General features: G+C 37.1%; 2 protein-coding genes across 6 annotated transcripts in view; both read left to right on the forward strand.

Moving 5' to 3' along the window:
• The window catches only part of LOC107756801 (uncharacterized), a 15,013-nt gene extending 11,282 nt beyond the window's left edge, over nucleotides 1-3,731 (forward strand). For all 4 annotated transcript variants that reach the window (XM_016574073.1, XM_016574071.1, XM_016574072.1 and 1 more), the window contains one exon: nucleotides 1,696-3,731. In XM_016574073.1, coding sequence (XP_016429559.1) covers nucleotides 1,698-2,513 — 816 coding nt within the window. In that variant the 5' untranslated portion in view covers nucleotides 1,696-1,697 and the 3' untranslated portion in view covers nucleotides 2,514-3,731. The remainder of the gene's footprint in view (nucleotides 1-1,695) is intronic.
• A 2,152-nt stretch (nucleotides 3,732-5,883) lies between these two features.
• On the forward strand, nucleotides 5,884-15,090 carry kiaa1191 (KIAA1191 ortholog). Of its 2 annotated transcripts, none has more exons than XM_016574076.1 (9): nucleotides 5,884-6,072; nucleotides 6,603-6,724; nucleotides 8,249-8,360; nucleotides 8,578-8,771; nucleotides 8,958-9,069; nucleotides 9,168-9,292; nucleotides 9,393-9,496; nucleotides 9,587-9,768; nucleotides 14,141-15,090. In XM_016574076.1, exons 3-9 carry the CDS (start codon nucleotides 8,336-8,338, stop codon nucleotides 14,350-14,352), a joined length of 954 nt encoding a protein of 317 aa, XP_016429562.1. In that variant the 5' UTR covers nucleotides 5,884-6,072; nucleotides 6,603-6,724; nucleotides 8,249-8,335; the 3' UTR covers nucleotides 14,353-15,090. The 2 variants fall into 2 exon arrangements, with proteins under 2 accessions (XP_016429562.1, XP_016429563.1); XM_016574077.1 differs by having other exon boundaries at nucleotides 9,587-9,747.
• The last annotated feature ends 3,585 nt before the right edge of the window (nucleotides 15,091-18,675 follow it).

The raw sequence follows: 18,675 nt of genomic DNA on the forward strand, positions 1-18,675 counted from the left end.
GTCCCCCTCCGTCCCTCCCTCTGTCTCCACGGCGCGAGGTCGCGCCTTCCGGGAGGGGGGCGATCTGTTACACCCCTGTGGACTGTTGATTGTGGTTTCTCCCTCTGTGTCCTTATTTGGTTGTTCCTGTTCTCGTTATTAGTTAATCACCTCATTGTGCTCACCTGTCTGCCCCTCGTTATCTGCCCTATATTAGTTCCTGTCTCTTGTATTCTAGTTTGTCGGTTATTGTGAATGTTACCCTGTGTGTTGATGTCTACCCTCTCTGGACTTCCTGTTGTCATATCATTAAATATCCTTTTATTCGTCATCTTCGTCGTCCTGCCTGATCTCTGGAACACCCTGCCCGTGACAATGTGGAGGCAGCGCTCCATGCGGAGTATGCTGCTTATGACTGGGTTCTCAATTGATTTTTAGGAAAGAATAACACTTAATGTAACAAACTTTAAAGTCTGCGTGAACCGGAAGTTGCTGCCGACTTTATTTCAGTGTAGTGACGTATTTCCAGCTGAAACGGAATATTGAATAGAGGGCATGGTTTTATGTTTGCGCTCCTCCTCTCTGTCTCTCACTCACAGCAAACTAACGGTTGGAGGGGTGTGTTTAAGGATATTCTGCCCAAGCCGTCAAACTGACGTCATCAGAAAAGGAATGCCATTCCAGAGCAGAAGTAAATGTTCAGATTTTGATTAAAGATTACAAAGACAAACAATTTTTTTCAGCGGATTAATTGTTTACATCAAGACTAGCAATGTGCGCTAGTAAAGTAAATAAAGTCAATTTTGATTTCATGCGGACTTTAATGTTTTTAACAAGTTAATAGCTGATTTTTAGAGAGCTGAGATGAAAACAACTTTTCTGTTTCTAGGGAGAAAAGTCTGAAAATAAAGAGACTTGTGAGGTCACATTTACCATTCAGAGAATTTTCGCAGCCAAAATCCAGTCATTTCGATAGGAATCCATGCAATCTGAGAGCAGAATTTGCAACGGGTTCAAGTTGGTCACGCTGATTTGCAGAAAGCTGCTTGGTTTAAAAATGCCTTCTGTGTGAACTGTGCTTCATACTACGCTACAATTTTGACAATACACAGTGAAAATTTTGCTAATTTTTACTCTCCATTTAATCTCATTGTTTATGTTGAAACAGCTTAGAAAGAAACTGCTAACGCTTTGCAATAAGGTTTCATTTGCTAACATTAGTTCGTTAACATGACCTAACAATGAAAAATACTTCTAAAGCACTTATTAATCACCTTTTTATTAAAGCACCTTTTTTCTTTCTTTTTTTTTATAAATTACTAATACATTATTAAAATCTAAATATTTAATATTAGGGCCTTTTACACCGGAGGAACATTTTCATAGTTCCTGTTATTGGCAGGGTAGTACCCACTTTTTGGCGTGCTTGGAACTGGGAACCATTTTAGTTATATAGGAAAGCCTTTTTGGGGGACTAAATTAGCCCCTACTTCATAGTCTGACCCAGTACAACAGGAACTACCAGTGACGTAAATATACTGTATGTTGATTAGCCGAATGCTTGTCATACAAACTGCTGAAAATGTGTTGCTCATTGTATAGTTAATGTTAACTAACGGGACATTATTGTAAAGTGTTATCAAGAAATCTTAGTTATGATTTTTTTTTCTATCATTTAGGTATCTATTTAATGACCCACTATTTCCACTTTTACAGTCATGCGTCCCAGGTCCAGATTACTGGCTAAACGCAGCCTTCCCACCATCAGGGAGGGCTATGAGGAGCTGGTGCAGGACCTGAACCAGACCAACAGCCAGCACACCACCACACAGGACTACTTCCTCTCCATCTGCCATCTGGCCCGGCCCACCTTTCCTCTGCATGAGCCCGACTGTGACATCCTTTCCATCGGCCCTTTGGATTCCCCAAAGTCCTGCCTACGACTGCACCGCCTGCGACAGCATCTGCAACCTTCACAGCCCCACACCTCCACAAGCAGCGACCAGACAGTTGAACAAGCCCATAAACAGAAAGATACCACCAGATCTGCTCCGTCAGAACTTCTGCAGGCGCAGGTTGCCCCAGAGGAGGACAACGGCTGCAGAGGTGACATCCCAGGCCCTGCAGATCCGCTGGAGTACCTCTACAGCCACAGAGGTGCTCTAGCGCTCTCCACCAGAAGGGGCAGCATTCCCCCGCGCCGGCCACGCAGCGACACCTTCCCATGCTGTTCCTCGGCACCTGGCGCCCAGCGGAAAAGCAGCTGCCCAGAGCTTTGCCTGCCCGAGACGGTCTCTGCGGCGACAGTCCTGCAGCGGTCACCGCTCAGCAGGAAGAAGCTGGATGAAGGCAGTTTGGCCACACGTAGTGGTATTCCCAACAAGCTCGATGGCGCCCCTGCTGGTTGGAGGGGAAAGAGCAATCGTTGCATGGACAAACAGACCATAGTGTCCCACTGGATCTCAGAGTGCCGCAGCGCATGGAAGGAAGCCCGCATTCGCGCATGCATGCTGCCCGCCATTGCCGAGAAGTAATCTACGGCTGCGAAAATCTCTTTCTGGTGAGGTTGAATATCACATAGAGTAACGTGGATTATTGTGGAATTATTACTTTGCACTTCAGGTTTATATGCATATACATTTTTGATGTATTTTTAAACTTGTGACCCTATAGATGGTGCCGTGTTAATACCACACCATAGTGTAGAGTTACAATTAATGTCAATGATGACTGAGTCAGTCCAGTAATGTCCAGTCGTGATCAATAAATGCATTGATTGTTTGATGCCTTTAACATTGTTTGGTGAGATTTAAAAAAAAAAAAAATCATAATCAAAATTGCAGTTCTAATATATGAAACTCAATGTAGTTTAAAGATGACAGCAATCCATAATATTCACAGATAAGAATCTCATGTCCACAACTATATTTGGCTGGGAAGGTTTTAGCAAATTTGCATATTAGGCATCTACTGTGATGCAGAATGAGTATGCCATGCTTCCTTGAAATATTATCAAACATTTGATGATATTTCCAAGATTTTTTTAGGAAACAGGATCAGCAAACACTGGGATTATGACTAGGATTAGGATGTATTTCCACCATAGATATGTTCAGAGATATTATGTCCAATTGTTATTTCTATATAATGTCTCGAGCAAGTGCTTCTTCGTTCACTAGTATTTCACAACAAAATGGCTAAGCTGCCTGTAATAATTCACTGCCACCTTCTGACAACAAAGACAAAATGAGTCATGTTGAAAATGGCTGTCATGTTTGTTTTCAGGCCCTTGTGTTGCAGTTTTAAAAAATGGAGCATGGTGTTACAGCTTGCAAGCACAAATATCAGCTTTAGAGTAAACTGGATAGTCCGGTTGGAGGATAAATGATTAAATATCCTGGTTAGGAATCACCTTTGTTAAACAACAGACCATACAATAAAAAAATCTGACCTACATCATTTTGATATTCAGAACTATGGCAAAAGGCCAATGTAGAATTGCACTGTTATCATGTGAGACTGTTTGTACACACCCAGAAAATCCTGTTTTCTTTGCTTTGATTTGGTGTTTCAGTATTCTGAGATTGTCTTACTATTAAAAGATTAATTAGTACGGCTGCATGTGAATTTGTAAATTATTTTGTATTCATGCATATTAAATTTCTTTAAATTATTATTATGGATGTAATGATTTGAGAGAAACTGTATATTACACCATATGAGAAAAGGAAAAATCTGTTGTTTGTACAATTTTCAGCAACATTGTACTTTTTTTTTTCACTTTTTTAAATTAATAAAATGTCTGTGTTTTATGTATGGATTCTGTGTGTTTTTTCCCCCGTTCCATCAAGTAGATTAAAATTACAATGAGTCCTCTGAGACAATTAGTAGTCTATTCCATTAGTTGTTGCATATGTTGATCAGACAAAACCTGTTAACCTGATGACTTTTACAATCTATTATTTATATCTATTTAAATAAATTGTATTGATCAACAGAAAAAGCTAATGAACATTACGGTTTAGCATAATGCCCTCTACAGGTGCAACTGCAGTTTCACATGAAAATTCTTTACAGTGATAAAATGCTGCAGTTTAGGTATGATTTATTTGAAATAATATTCATATATTCAACATTCAATATACATATTGTTTAAATAAAGTCAACAACACAGAGATCACATACAGTTTCAGTGCTGTTTTAGTTTATTACATCATTTGGAATATTTATTTGCTTTGTAAATTAATTCACTGTTTAACTGTTGTAATGTTATGCCATCATTTTAAAAATGTACTGTATGTTGTTATTTTATATATGTGTATTATTTTATCTCACATGGCATAACTAAAGTTTATAGCAGGTGTTAACAGTGATTAAAAACTACAAATGTAAATGGGGGCAGGGGTGGGGTGCTATAAACCATTCAAGTTCATTTGATTAGAGAGAAGAATTATCCCACCCTTGTGTTAATTAGCTGTGTCACACCCCCACCAAACACCAACACACTACACACAACACCCTCCATTTAGGGCGCTCCCTGTTGCTGCATTGTGCCTTGGAGCAGCAAATCTGGTCAGATACAATTACTGCTGACCTGGATGGGTTAGGGCCGTTCACATTTTTGTTTGTAAGACAGACAGACAGACAATAGAATATTACTAGGGTGCTGTGGATGGTTACTTGGTGGTTGATAGGATATTATGGGAGGTTCAGTAGACCTTATACATCAGAGAAACAAGTGCGCATCAGCCATCTATAGAATTTTGTCTTTGAACTTCCATTTTGAGGTATCTCTATAGCAGCTGGAGAAGTGGTGAATACATTTGTATCAGTATTTAAAGATTTATCAAAACTTTATCAAAAAACAACATTTAAAAAAATGTCCAAAGGCCTGTGTTTGCTTTAAAAAAGCGTTCTGCATAAATGGCTCTTTAAATTGGCACCTGGCTTCACAGCACTCTTCAAGGAACCAGAAGTAAGTACTAGGACCCCACTGCCAGGGCAATGATAGGTGGGTGCATGGGGGCCCCTATAGTGTGTGTTGGTGTTTGGTGGAGGGTGTGACACAGTTGATTAACACAAGAGGGATGGGGTGGATATTCTTTCTAATCAAATGAACTTTAAATGGTTCATTCATTCAAACCACCCCACCAGTCTATGGTTACACCACATGAAATAAAAACCATAATGCATACACAAAATAATTAAGAGCATATATTTCCTTAAAATTATACAATTAAATAGTTTAAAACATAAAACATTTCCCTAGTTTACAGAGTATATTCAAAAGATTTTCAACAACGCAATGAAGTCACAGAAAAAAAAAACGGTATGATCCTTGTGTTGTTTTCTTGATTCAAACACTTAATATGATAAAATAAATAACCTAAACTGAAGCTTCTAATAAACTGATCATCTCACACCAGTTGTGTGAAGTTTGGTGCCATTAGTAAAAATTGGTGATGTTTCTGTCATTAAAACAAACATATTTATAACAGCTAATTGCAGGTGGTCATCCCAGTCCTGCCACAGAAAAACAGAGGGAGATGAGGAGAGTTGACACGGAAAACGAAGAAACAATACAACGCGAATATACCAGAAAGATTGCAGAATTGAAAGACTCTGTGAAATGAGAGCTATATAAATGCAGGTAGAATAAAACATAGGCTACATTTTTCGAGGACTTACAGTTTTCTTCATGCGGCTTATAGTGCTATGATTTTACGACTGTTTACAACGACATAAAAGTAAGTAAATAATAACTGTAATAATTATTATTATTCTTGCGCGAATTATCTAGCTGCTAGGTCTTTATATGTCTTTTACTGCCCCGTGTGGCTAGTTGAAGTACTGCAGCAGTTGCGGAGATAATAACAAACCGAAGTATCGCGAGATTGAGCGGGGACTGCAGCCCCAGCTGTGTTGTGTTGGTTATTGTCAGAGACCCAAAGGAAGGGGAAGTTATGGCAGATACAAAGGCCAACGCTTCTCAAACATCTGTGATGTGTAATTTAGCCATTCGGTTACAAGTGCCCCTAGTACCTCTGCTGGACTTTTAGCTGCTGTATAAAAGGTGCCGGAACACTTCAGCAGGTAAAAACAATTGATTCGCGCGTTCCGCAGTTCGCGAGCGCATCCCTCAAACCGGTTTCAGGTCGCCAAAACTGGATTGAACAGCTAGTCTGCTCATTTACATACCATTTAACAATTATTGTCGTATTTGTCAAAATATGTGGTGGTGTTCAGTAAAAGATTAATTGTTCCTTAATACTTTCAAACTTAAGCGAAATAATGTTTGAAAAACAAAAGCGAGCTGTTGTGCTTAAAGCTAGTGCGTTAGCTTTTGACGTAACGTTAGCGGAGATCAGTACTGGGAAAGTGAGCAGCATTACATAACATCAGCAGGACAGCTCGTGTAATCCCATTCCCAGCATGCACTGACTCTCACGACATTGCTGCTCACTCTTGCCTTATCACTTACATTTTTAAAACCGTTTAGTCTAATTGTAGATTCAGATTCATTTGTAGTCTGTATAGCATTAAGTATCTTCTCAGTCAACTGGTTTATATTGCAGTCAGTCAAAACTTCCTTATGTTTTTTATGGCTTTTGCTTGTTCTCTAGCTCTTTCTGTCTTTTACTGGCTGTACTCGCCCTGGTGTCCCACAATGCTGAGTGAGCAAACCTCAGCTTGTCAGCAAGATCAACCTGTGCTCTAGCAGTGGTGCTTTGGCTGCCCTTCACTGGTAAGAGATGGTCACATTTGATTTAATAAAGCACACGTGTGTCGTTAAGAATAGATATGTTTTTGAAATCTAAACGTGTGTAGATAAAATCTCTCCCAGCTTGGAGAGATTTCCATTTTACTAGCACTAAAAATGATTGTTTAAAGAATGCATGGTCTCAGATATACATACATGGTTACTTTGAAGTACCCCCACATGATCTACATTTATTATGTTAGCAGACAGAGGTATGCATTAGAAATTATTTGTTACTACTAACTGCGTAATAAAGATGTAAATGTGGTCTTAAATAGAGTTTCGTTGTATTAAACATGGGAAGAGTGAGCATATGGTTAAATGGTGGACACCACATGGGAATGTTTTAGAAATGGTGTGAATAGGGTTGGGAGATAATGGACAAAAAATTATTACAATATTTGTTTTCGGTGTCATTCAATATCAGTATTTATCATGACATGTTTAGTTCATACCATTTTTGGAGAAGGAAAGGCATACCACATGTTTGTTAGACCTCAGGAATGAATATAAATGTAACCTTCTTTGTCTATAAGTAAACTCCATAGAGTAAGCTACCTATTAAACAAGTGTTTCCCTTTTTTTCCCCCCTGGATTCTGTTCTTTATGACAGATTTATTATCAAAAATGATGTCTAAAGAAACTAATTCCTAAAATGTTGACAGTTTAATTAATCTTTTAAAATAAAATAATTAATTAACATCAAAAAAGGCATTTTTATTTTTGTCAAGTAAGGTGCTGTAAAAATTAGTTTACTGTATAAATTAAAACATTTAATTTAAAATGTGTATTATTCTTTATAATAATGTGTTTAATAATAATAATAAACATAAGGTTTTAATAAATTGTATTGATGTAGTAATAATAATAATTTATTAGTACAGGTCAGTATAGTATGCGTAATTTTTTACATAAACTTATCTGTTATGCTGAATGACAATAGAACTGTATTTTACCAATGTTTTAACTTTTTTCACATTTAAACATTAAAGTAGACACTTTACTTGCATTCAGAATGCTTTCTATGTACATAGAATCAATTTTGTAAATTTAATTTGATGCGGACACCAAAATGGTACATCTTGTCTTTGATCCTCATAAAGATTTCATCATATGCCGTCATGCATGCTTCAGTATGTGCAGTAGATGAAACCACAGCTCTCACTGAACACAAAACATGAAGATTATGCAGACATTTTAGCATCATGCATTTGATTGTTTAGATGTAGGATAGATATTGAGTACTATATTAAGTTTATTATCAATATTGTGTATTATCACACAGCCCCAGGTGTGAAATATTTGTCCAAAAATATCAGGGATCTTTGAATTTCAGCCACTCTGTCATTGGTGATGATGTTGTGTGATCCAGTTGGAGTACGTACCAGAGGATTGCAGAACTGTCTCTTTAATGATTAATCTGAGGCTGTTGGATGGTTCTTTGGCCTTAAACTCAAATATTGCTCGGTTAATATGTTACTTGTTCCTTTCTCTTAATTTCATCTGTAGATTTGATCCAGTCCCATCTGATTGGATTTGTCCAGGCTGTCTTCTCTTTTTGTTCCAACAGCAACACTTTCACATTCAGTAGCCATAATGTCCAGACCTGGAGAACTTCCAGGTAAAGGAGAGAGGCCTGTTTATTTTACACATTGCAGTGCATAAAATTACTTGTCAAGGGTTTTAACATACTTTCACCTTTGTTTTAAATAGCTTTAAGAGACAATATATGACAGATATGACAACAGTTTATCTTTTTAAATGCATTAATTTGTGGCTGTTTGAAGTAGCTGTTTGTTCAGATGTTGTTGACACAATGCTTTGCTCTTTTACCTCAGCCCTGGAAGCAGGTCCAGGTGCTTCAGAGGGACTCCTCGGTGGAATGTCCATCCCTGTAGGGATGACCCGTCGAGCTCTCAGCTATGACGATAATCTTGAACGCCCTATGTCTCCACCTCCATCTGACATTAATATTAACAACCTGTGGAGGCGACCTGTTATACCTGAGAGGAAGTTTGCACGACTTGCTGAGGTGTGTGTGCATTGCTTGTCTCTGACCAGATTTATAACTAATCTGTCTCAGATTTATTTTTTTTTAGAAAAATTATCATTTTTAAAACGTTTTTTAACCACCTGGGGGCACTCCATACCACAATTTAGGAACTGCTGTTGTAGGCTAATTCTAACCATTCTTCTGGTATGTCCTGTTTGTGTTTAGGAGGATGAGTCAGAAGGAGGGGTAAAACAAAGTGCTACCTTTGAATCCACTAAACCTCCAGTCCCTGTGGTGAAAGCCAAAGCCTCGTCTGTCATGAACTCCCTCATCATCAGTAAGAATGTTATGATGACACTGCCTTATACATCACATTTCAAGTGTTGACTGGTGTAAAACTGTGGCCTTAATGGGACCTGTTACATTGCGTTGCAGAGCAGACCCAGGAGAGCATGCACAAGTTTGAGAAGCAGGCAGGACTGACTGATACAGGCTACACTCCTCACAAAGGCTTGAATGCAGAGGAGACCCGCTACCATCGTCTGGCAGAGTCAGTGCATGTAGGCAGAGATCCTCAGTTCAACAGGCTCAAATGTCAAAGTGATCGGACATCTCCAAAATTTCGTTTAATGTATAAATCATGTGTTTTGGATGTTGTAGAAGCTTCAAATGCAAAGCGTAGATGCCAAAGAAGAGAAACAACCATCGTCTGGTCAGTCGACTCCTGCCGGGACCCCTCAGTCCTCACCCAAGCAGAGACGCAGGTGCTGAATGAGGCAGCAGCTTTACATCCTTTCTTTTGTATTAATCAAATTGTGGGCCAAAAAAATGAGATGGTAATTTGTGTTTGGCAGGGGATGGTTCAGCAGTCAGGGCTCCACCGCTTCTCTCACAGGCTCTGAGATGAGCACCAGTTCCAGCTCCAGTATAGGTCTGGCTTCCAGTGATGGACCTGTAGAACGCTGGGGTGCTTTTGGACCACGACCTCAAGTCAGCAAGTCCACAACTGACCCAGGTACAGATCCAGCCATAACAGGTAAACCAAATGGTGCACTTTACATCTAAACAATCCCTTCTGCATATTCTCTTTAAATTTGAAAATTAAGCAAATGACCACCAAGTGTGTTAAAATAAACCTTTATAAGTAGGGCTGTGAATCTTTGGGTAGAGAGCAAATCGATTTGATTCACGATTCATAGGTTTCCGATTCAATTCAAGAACGATTTTTGCAAAATCAAAATGATTCAATTTGATTCGATTCACAATTAAATTCGATTCGATTTGACTAACGATTCGATTCTGCATTCTTTAAGTGCATTCACAGGATTATTTAAATGCCTCCCCTAAATTCTTTAAATGTTTAGTCAGGGGGCAAATTACACCGCAGCCTTTATGGTTAGAGAACCATAGGTTACAGAAAAATAAAACGCTTTTGTCCATTGTTAGATGCTAGTTTAATGATGCTATGGCATGACATGGCATATGTAGAAATTTATGTAAGCCAAGATTTAAAAAAAGAGCTTTAAAAGTATTATGTATAGGCTAACATTTTGTCACACCAGGGGCGTAGCCATCATTTCAGAAGTGACAGAAATGTCAAATACAATAATGTTATGTATGTATTTTAATTATTAATTTTCACAAGGAATTATTTTCTTATGTTACTTTGAATTTGCTATAAGAAATCAAATACACTGCTAAACAATAATCAATCATTTGTAATTTAAATTTTTTTCCTAATGGCAATTTTATGATTGTTTTATATACTTTCTATTTTCTGCACAGAATAAGGTAGAAAATACACTTTATGATTTCTGTACTGTAATAAATGTCAATTAGCGCTGCATCATTCATACATTTTATTTATTTATTTATTATGTTTATTGTCTTAACGTTTCATCAGTTCATTCTGCTTTTTATTCAGATTAGCTGCAGATATAGCCTGGCACGTCTTAAGTTCTTTGAGCGCGAGATCACTTTCCTTACAGTGCGAAAACTTCCTTATCTAATTTTCATAAAATAAAATGCTATAGTATTTAACTTTTCCTCTCCATCGGCGAATTATGATTCTGAAAGAAAACGCGCCTGATGTCTGTTTGCTATAGCAACGAACGCTACTTTCATGCATCTGATTAACAGATAAACCTTGCGTTCTTATTTCAAGGTTGTTGTTAATGCTGTGGTTATTTTAACAGTTTTCTTCGTACATTCGGTTGAACAACATTGTTAAAACATTTATCATTCAAGGAACTGTGCGTATGCTTTAGACACTTACATTTTTGCTCCGTCCATGCAATAAATGCGCAGCCTTCGACAGTTCGACTGCTCAGGTAATGTCGTCTGTATTACTGAGAGCCATTGAAAAACTACAGAAAAGTAAAACTACTTCACTTTAACATTACTGGCCACGAGTACTAAGGAGAGATCACACATCAGCTGCTCAAAAAAATGTGTCAGTGAGACGAACGGAGAGTGAGCGCAATTTTGTGACAGTCACAGGCGAGGACACGAACACTGTTCAAGGTCTCCATTAATTAGTGCTTGTAGTAATTTAATGTGTATATATTTTGAAGCATTAAATCGCTACAGAAATCACTATTCATTCGATTCTTAGCGTTTTAAATCGATTACTGTCCGAAATCGACGATTCACAATTAAAAAATCCATGTATCAAGATCGATGCATTGCATCATCAGGGTTTGTAATCAATGCATCAAGAAAACGAGTGAATCTTTACACCCCTATTTATGTCAATGTAACACTCAATCATAAAAAAAATAATCAGCATGATTTGCTCAGATTATTATTCCTACATTGACCCTTACCCTATCATTCCTACAGCACAAGACGCATATAAACAGTAGATTTGGGGGTTTCATTTAGATGATTTTGTCATAATCCAGCACATTGCTCCCAACCTTTTTGAAGCGACCATGTACCTTCAAGGTTTGGGGAAGCTACTTTGAAATTGTTGTTTAATCATCAAGCTACTTATAATTTAGAATATGTGTAGTAAAAAAGCCTGTATTGTTTTTTGATTTGGCAAAATTGATAAACGTCAACAGGCAGGTTCTTACCAAGAGTGAGAATAAATATTTTATTCACATTCTCTTCCAGGCTACTCACTTGAGTTTTTACTTTCCTCGAAGACTGATTACAAACAGCCATATACTGGAACGAAAAAAATCAAATATATGATTTTTAAGCTTATTTATAAAACCGATTGAATGAGCCACATTTAAAACCAATGTAAAAATATCTTATATGCACACATAATCTCAAATCAGTTATGCAATATATTTATAATGGCCAATAGGTTTTATGAGCTAGATATACTTGGCAGCAGAATTATGTTGATTACTGTTAATGATTTATTGAACATTGGGGGACTTTGTTCACATTTGCAATTTTATATAATGTGTGTGTTTGTGTATATTCACTGTTCAAGTTTGTGTGTGTGTGTGTGTGTGTGTGTTTTAGCCACGGTGGATTAAATTGATAAAAAAGTGACAGTAAGGACCTTTATAAAATGCTGTAATTATGTAATACTATAAATGCTGTATTTTTTGGTGACTTTCTATTCATCAAAGATTTCTAAAAAAGAATATTCCACAAAAATATTAAGCTGGACATTTGCTTATATTTTATAATATAAGCATTTTTAACTACATTTCTGATTAAATAATAATAAGAAACTACTTCTAAACTTCTTTTAAACCCATTTTTACATCATTTAGACCAGCCAGCTTCTCATGCTTATCCAAGGCCTTTCATCTGTATGTACTAACTAGGTATGCACCGATAAGATTTTTTTTGGCCGATAATGATTTTAACAAACAACTATTGGCCGATTCAGATACCGATACTGATATTGGTCAATTGCATAAAGCAGGGCTTAAAAACAAGAAAAAAAAAAGAGATTTGTTCACTGCGAGCAGAATCGGTATTAGAACATTTCTGTTCCTGTGTTCCTCTGTGAAACCGGTTTGAGTAGAAAACATACCGGTTAATAACGTTATTTTTTTAAACTTTTTCTTTGCCAATAATAATAAAGTACAGCGTTTAATTTTAGAGTCTACTCTAAAATTTTAGACTCTTAATTTAGAGTCTTGAATGATCTCTCTTAGTCCTAGCCAATACAGCATAATCTTTTCTAGATTTACCAAAGACCAAAAAATAACCTATTATTTATTTTGTAAACTATAGGCTTTGTTCTTCACTCGCATTATTGACGTAAAACATCATCCTTCACATAGGCTATATCAGCAGTGAGGCGCTGGTCACTCTAAACGGCACAGACTGTACTACGGACTATTAATTTGAGCAGTGTAACTTTTTATGTTTCTTTAACTGTATTTTATTTTGGTAATGAACAGGCTGCGATGTCAAATTAGCAAAAATGTGTTGTATGTGCGTGTGAGGTACCAACGCTATCACTGCATTGTTTTTCCAACTTTTACTCCGGAATTTATGGTCATACCAACACTGGTTTGTCATACAGATAGAAGCAAAACATCATTCAAATCTGTAAAGCTTTTGTAAAATAAAGAAAACTGCTTTCTGCCGTCTCGTTTTTTTTCCGTGAACTTCGAAGCGCGTTACAATTATCCGAAATTTTCGTTTTGTTAATCTGTTAATGATTTAAGTGAAATATATTTTGTGTATAGGCCTATATATTCCTTTTTATGTAACCTATATAGTTTTATTCTGTTTTCTCCGTTCATAGAAGTGCTGCAGGTGCATAATGTGACCTTGTGTGAATCCGTGTTCTACACTGGTTTCAAACAAAAAGCTGCATATTACCTGCCATTCATTTTCACTTAAATGTAGGCCTAATGCTTGGCGGTTCGTGACATATCCTCGAATAAACTCTAACACCGGTGCATTGCCATTGCGACTTACCTATGATGAATTTACAGCTGAGAGCGGGCATTTCACTTGTTGGATGCGTCAGCATCACGTTTGCATATGGCCGTACTATGCCCTCTGACAAACTATATTTTGTACAGATTTTATTTTGTTTTGGCAAGTATTTAATTATTTTGCCCAGAGAAAAACGTTGGATTATGCAACAGACATGCAACTCGTTGTCTCCATGCAGTTAATTAATAAACCATCGGTATCGGCCCTTTTCTCGCTATTTCCGATATGCCGATGGCTTTAAAATAATAAAAAATCGGCCGATACATCTGTGCACCCCTAGTACTAACCCCTACAGAGACCAACTCTGTTCTACATGTTAACACTACTAGACTAATCACATTGAAGGACCAGAACTAGCTGCTGTATAAAATGGTTTAAAACTCTGCAGACTGAGAGCTTTTTACACATGCAATGCTCCAGATGTTAGAAGTTCATTGCCCATCATCAGTGTCAACACACCTAACGTCATTCCTGTATGTTCACAGGGGGCTTTGCCCTGCAGTCTTACAAGGGAGCTCAGAAACCCACCCCTATGGAAGTGATGAAAGCCCAGGCCACCCGCTTGGCCGAGGACCCCACCAACTTCAAAGCTCCCCCCAAGATGGAGATCCCAACCATGGAGGGGAAGAGACAGATGGCCCGACCTCACAAACTCAAACACCGGGACATGAACGTCCTGACACCCTCTGGATTCTGAGAGAACTCCCTACATCCACCTCAGCTGTACACGTAGTGAACCCGTAGCTGGTCTACCCTTTCTCTTATTCCCTTGTGCTGTCTTGCTGTTGGGCCACTGCAGTAGTAATTGCTTTTCCCTATCACAGACTCATCCTTTTGCTAGTGTCTAAGTAAATGTTCGTCCTCAGAAGTTGTTGCGTGACTGCGTAGCAGCGTTTTTGTTGGTGCTGTTGTCTTTTGTTAGCCTCTTCCATGCTTTGCCTTTTAATTTAAAGTTAGTATGTGTGAGAGTGTGCGTGCCTTGATGTTTTTGGATATACCGTGGTGTAATTATTCATGGCTTGACTATGAACAAAAGCAGTGTTTTTATGTGTTGGGTTTTTCGTTCCATCACATAGCAAGTTAGAAAACCGTCTAGAGCAATTGTCATATATTGAGAAATGATGTTGTGATTTCCTGTGTAACATCATCAATACACAATGGGTTCAGTGATAACTTAATTCTTTAAGTTTTTGCTGTTGTGTATTATGACGTTTAGCATCGTTGTGATACGGTTGTGTCGAGGACGGTGTAACAGATGACAAGGGCACTAAAAAACTTTGACTGAAATTTAATTTAATGTAACAGCTCTGGACAGAGAATTTCTTACATTTTTGTTACAAGTTTAAAATTGTTTCAATTTCTCAAAAGGTCAAATGTATTTGCTTTGATCTCGTTGGATCTGTTAATACATGAATGAATAAATAAATGTACATAAATGCCATATTTCGTCTCGAATTTCTTTCCTGCAATTTACGGTTCACTGTTTTTGGTTATAGCACTGATAAAGTTCACTGATGCGGGTACATGCAAGCTATTAAACATTTAACCGTGTACAGTATTAATTTTTGTTTTATAATCTTTTAAATTTTAAAAATAAAAAAAGAACAGATTTTGTTTAAAATTAATGCATGTAATATTAAACATTGTGTGTATACACTGCTTTCAATATTAAATTTATATACATAAACTACATGCATGCATTATTGTTCATATGTTTGCTGACAATACAGTTTTTCTAAAATAAATATTTTGTTCAGCAGTATTGATTAACAATGACAGTCATTTAAACTATTTAATAGTTTTGTTTATTTTTTTGGTTTAAAATAATGAAAAATTATTCATTCAATTGATCAAAAAACATAACGTTACAAAAGATTTAAAATAAATGCTAATCTTTTGAACTTTTACACAACGTTTACACAAACATATTAAGCCGCAAAACTATTTTTAACATTGATTATAAATGGGAACTGTATAAATAATTGAACACCAGTAATAACTGTTAATAATTGGTCACCAAATAAGCATTTTCAGATTATTTCTGAAGGATTTTCTGACACTTGAATATGTTAGAAAGTTTCACAGAAGACAGTGAAAATTCAGCTTTACCATCAGAGGAATAAATTACATAAAAAATTTTTTTTTTAAATTCAAATTGTAATATTTCACAGTTTTACTGTAAAATGCAGCCTTGGTGAGCAGAAGAGACTTACTGGCCCCAAACTTTTGCAGGGTTGTGTGTGTGATAAATTTGTACCCATAAATGAGCTAAACCTGATAAAGTTTCCCAAAGCCTCCTTTTGGAACGTTCTTGACTGTAAAAACAGTAAAAAAAATGTGTTTGTTTGTTTTGTAAAAGAAAAGTTTTCTGTTAGTGTTAGGTTATAGTATTTATAACTAGGGATGCACCGATACCACTTTTTCCAGTACTCGCCCGATACCGATACTTTTATTTTTTTGTACTTGCCGATACCGAGTACCGATACCGATATTTTTATTGCATTTGTATATTTTTTTAATATTGGGTACAGAAACCAAAACGGGTATGTATAATGTTAGTTGGTTAACTTCATTTATCAAATAGATATAATCAAACCAAAATTTATTCAGACACCTTCAACATTTCTCACATTATCACAGTTTATTCGCTATAGTTTAGAAAATGGTAATAAAATATGACAAAAACTCAATTCAGTCAGAACAAATTCAGCTTGATAATGTTAGATAACTTTGATAGAAAGGTATGTAACGGATTACAATCAACCAAAAATAATTCAGACAGCTGTTAGTATGACAGTATTTACACAACTATCAATACTTAGTCAGGCAGCCCTTAGCCTCAATGACAGCCTGTAGTCTCCTGGCTATTTAGTTTTAATCCAAATGATGCGTGTGCTAAGTGAGTGAACATCAAAGATCACACAACATGCGCTCTCTCTCTCTCTCTCTCTCTCTCGCTCGCTCGCTAGCTCTCTCTCTCTCCCTACTGTTAAGTAACTTGTGCATTGTTTTACTTACTTGTTTTTGACGTATCCGACTGAACTACAAACTTTCCAGTGATGTCTGTGAGAAAGATATATTCACTTGACAAGCTCGCGCATCTGCGCCGCCGCGCGCTCAATCCACTCAGCGTGCTTTGTTTATCAGCTCGTGCACATCAGCTATACAGGCGTTAATACTGAATGTTTAACATTATATTCATTGCATACATATACTTCGTAGTAGACATCCTTAACTCCTTTCTGCTGTCTGTTGTTCTGTTGTCGGTGTTTCTTTGTTTGAATATGGCGCTTATCACATGCTGTGTGGTATCGGCGTTTGGTATCGGGCCATTTTAACGAGTACAGGAGACCAGTATCGGTGCATCCCTATTTACAACTAGCTGTAGAGGTCTGTGCAATGTGCCTCTTTAGATAGGTGTGTGTGTGTGTTCTGGTCATGTGACATCTTCCCTCCTAAGGGATTAGATCTCTGAGATTTCTCCACAAAACTCAGATTACGCGTGTGCAAAATTCACTTTTGTGCTCTCAAAATATGAGCAATTCAAAATTTTGCTCTTTTGCGCACAGAATTGTGGCAGAGCTCTAACCCCATAGCCTCCCTTTTGTAATACATTTGTCTGCCACTAGAAGACAGTGGCCTCCCAAAAGTGTTCTCTTTTGGTGTAGAAACTCAGGTCAGATGTATCATAGAAATACACTTCACTGGGTAAACTGAAACAGAAATTAAACTGAAATGTTTATCTTTGATGTAAATATGTGATTATCAAAACTCTTTAATGGCAGTTGATCATTTACACGAACAATGTCTTATCAAACCAACTCTCTGAAACTAACATCATCCTTCCCAGTGTTTTCCCTGCGTTTCTCTGGTTCATATGCTGCTCCATTGGCAGTCTCCTCACATCTTATGCTGCCATGGTAAACACGCTTTCCTGGAAGTCCAGCCCCCGCCACCCTCCACCCAACAGCACTCACTCTCTCTCACATAAGCTCACCTCCTCCCAAAGCCCTTTTCCAATCCCTCTGTGACGTTGTACTTTTACACGCTGACACATCGTAGGTCATTTCCTACGTTTGGCAGTCCCACTGGGATGTCTGGATTGAATATGTAGCCTGGTGGTCCACCCAGCTCCAAGTGTGAGGGCCTCTGTTGTACGTGAGTCACTGTGATAGAGCTATGAGATCACAGTCTGACCACAACATGTGGACGTGGGTTCAGAGCTCATGGATAACTCATAGAGCTCTGTTGTGTCGTGTTCGTGTAAACTTTGATTGCATTTCTGATGTTACTCATAAAACAGCCACTGTCTGCCAGGCTGTGATTCAAGAACATCATGATTAGGATGACATTATGCTTAAGAAGAGATCAGAAAGGCTTTTTGAATTGCTTCATTATTATTCATGCCTGTGAGTGTTTTGTATGTGTGTGAGGGGGAGATGTAGCAGAAATTATGACGATCTTAATATTATTTATGAACCTATAATAACATTGGTCCAAAGATTTACCACAGTTAACTGCAGTTAATTTAGTTTTTTTGTTGTTTCTTCTTCATTCATTCATTTATTCATTCATTCATTCACGTACGTACTTACTTATTTTTGAAATCTACTTAAACGTTTGTGGCCAAATGTGACTTTTGAGATGTATTTAAAAAAGAAACTTTTAAAATGAACTTAAAAACCATTTTTGGCCAAATTTGACTTTTAAGATGAAAAAAAATACTTGATTTAAAAAAAAAAATTGTGGCAAATTTTAACTTTTGAAATGTATTTGGGGGGAAAATAAACAAACAAACAAAAAAAAAACATTGGTGGCCAAATTTGACTTTTGAAATGTTTTATTTATTTATTAAAATTAACTTTTAAAAAAACAAACATTTTTGGCCAACTTTGACTTTTGAGATGTATTTTTAAAAAAATCTTTTGAAATGAATTTAAAAAATATTTGTGGCCAAATTTGACTTTTGAGATGTATTTTTATTTATTTATTGAAATGGACTTAAAAAAATATTTTTGGT

Source organism: Sinocyclocheilus rhinocerous, unplaced genomic scaffold, assembly GCF_001515625.1.
Source record: "Sinocyclocheilus rhinocerous isolate Xijiao unplaced genomic scaffold, SAMN03320098_v1.1 scaffold22, whole genome shotgun sequence".
NCBI lineage: Eukaryota > Metazoa > Chordata > Actinopteri > Cypriniformes > Cyprinidae > Sinocyclocheilus > Sinocyclocheilus rhinocerous.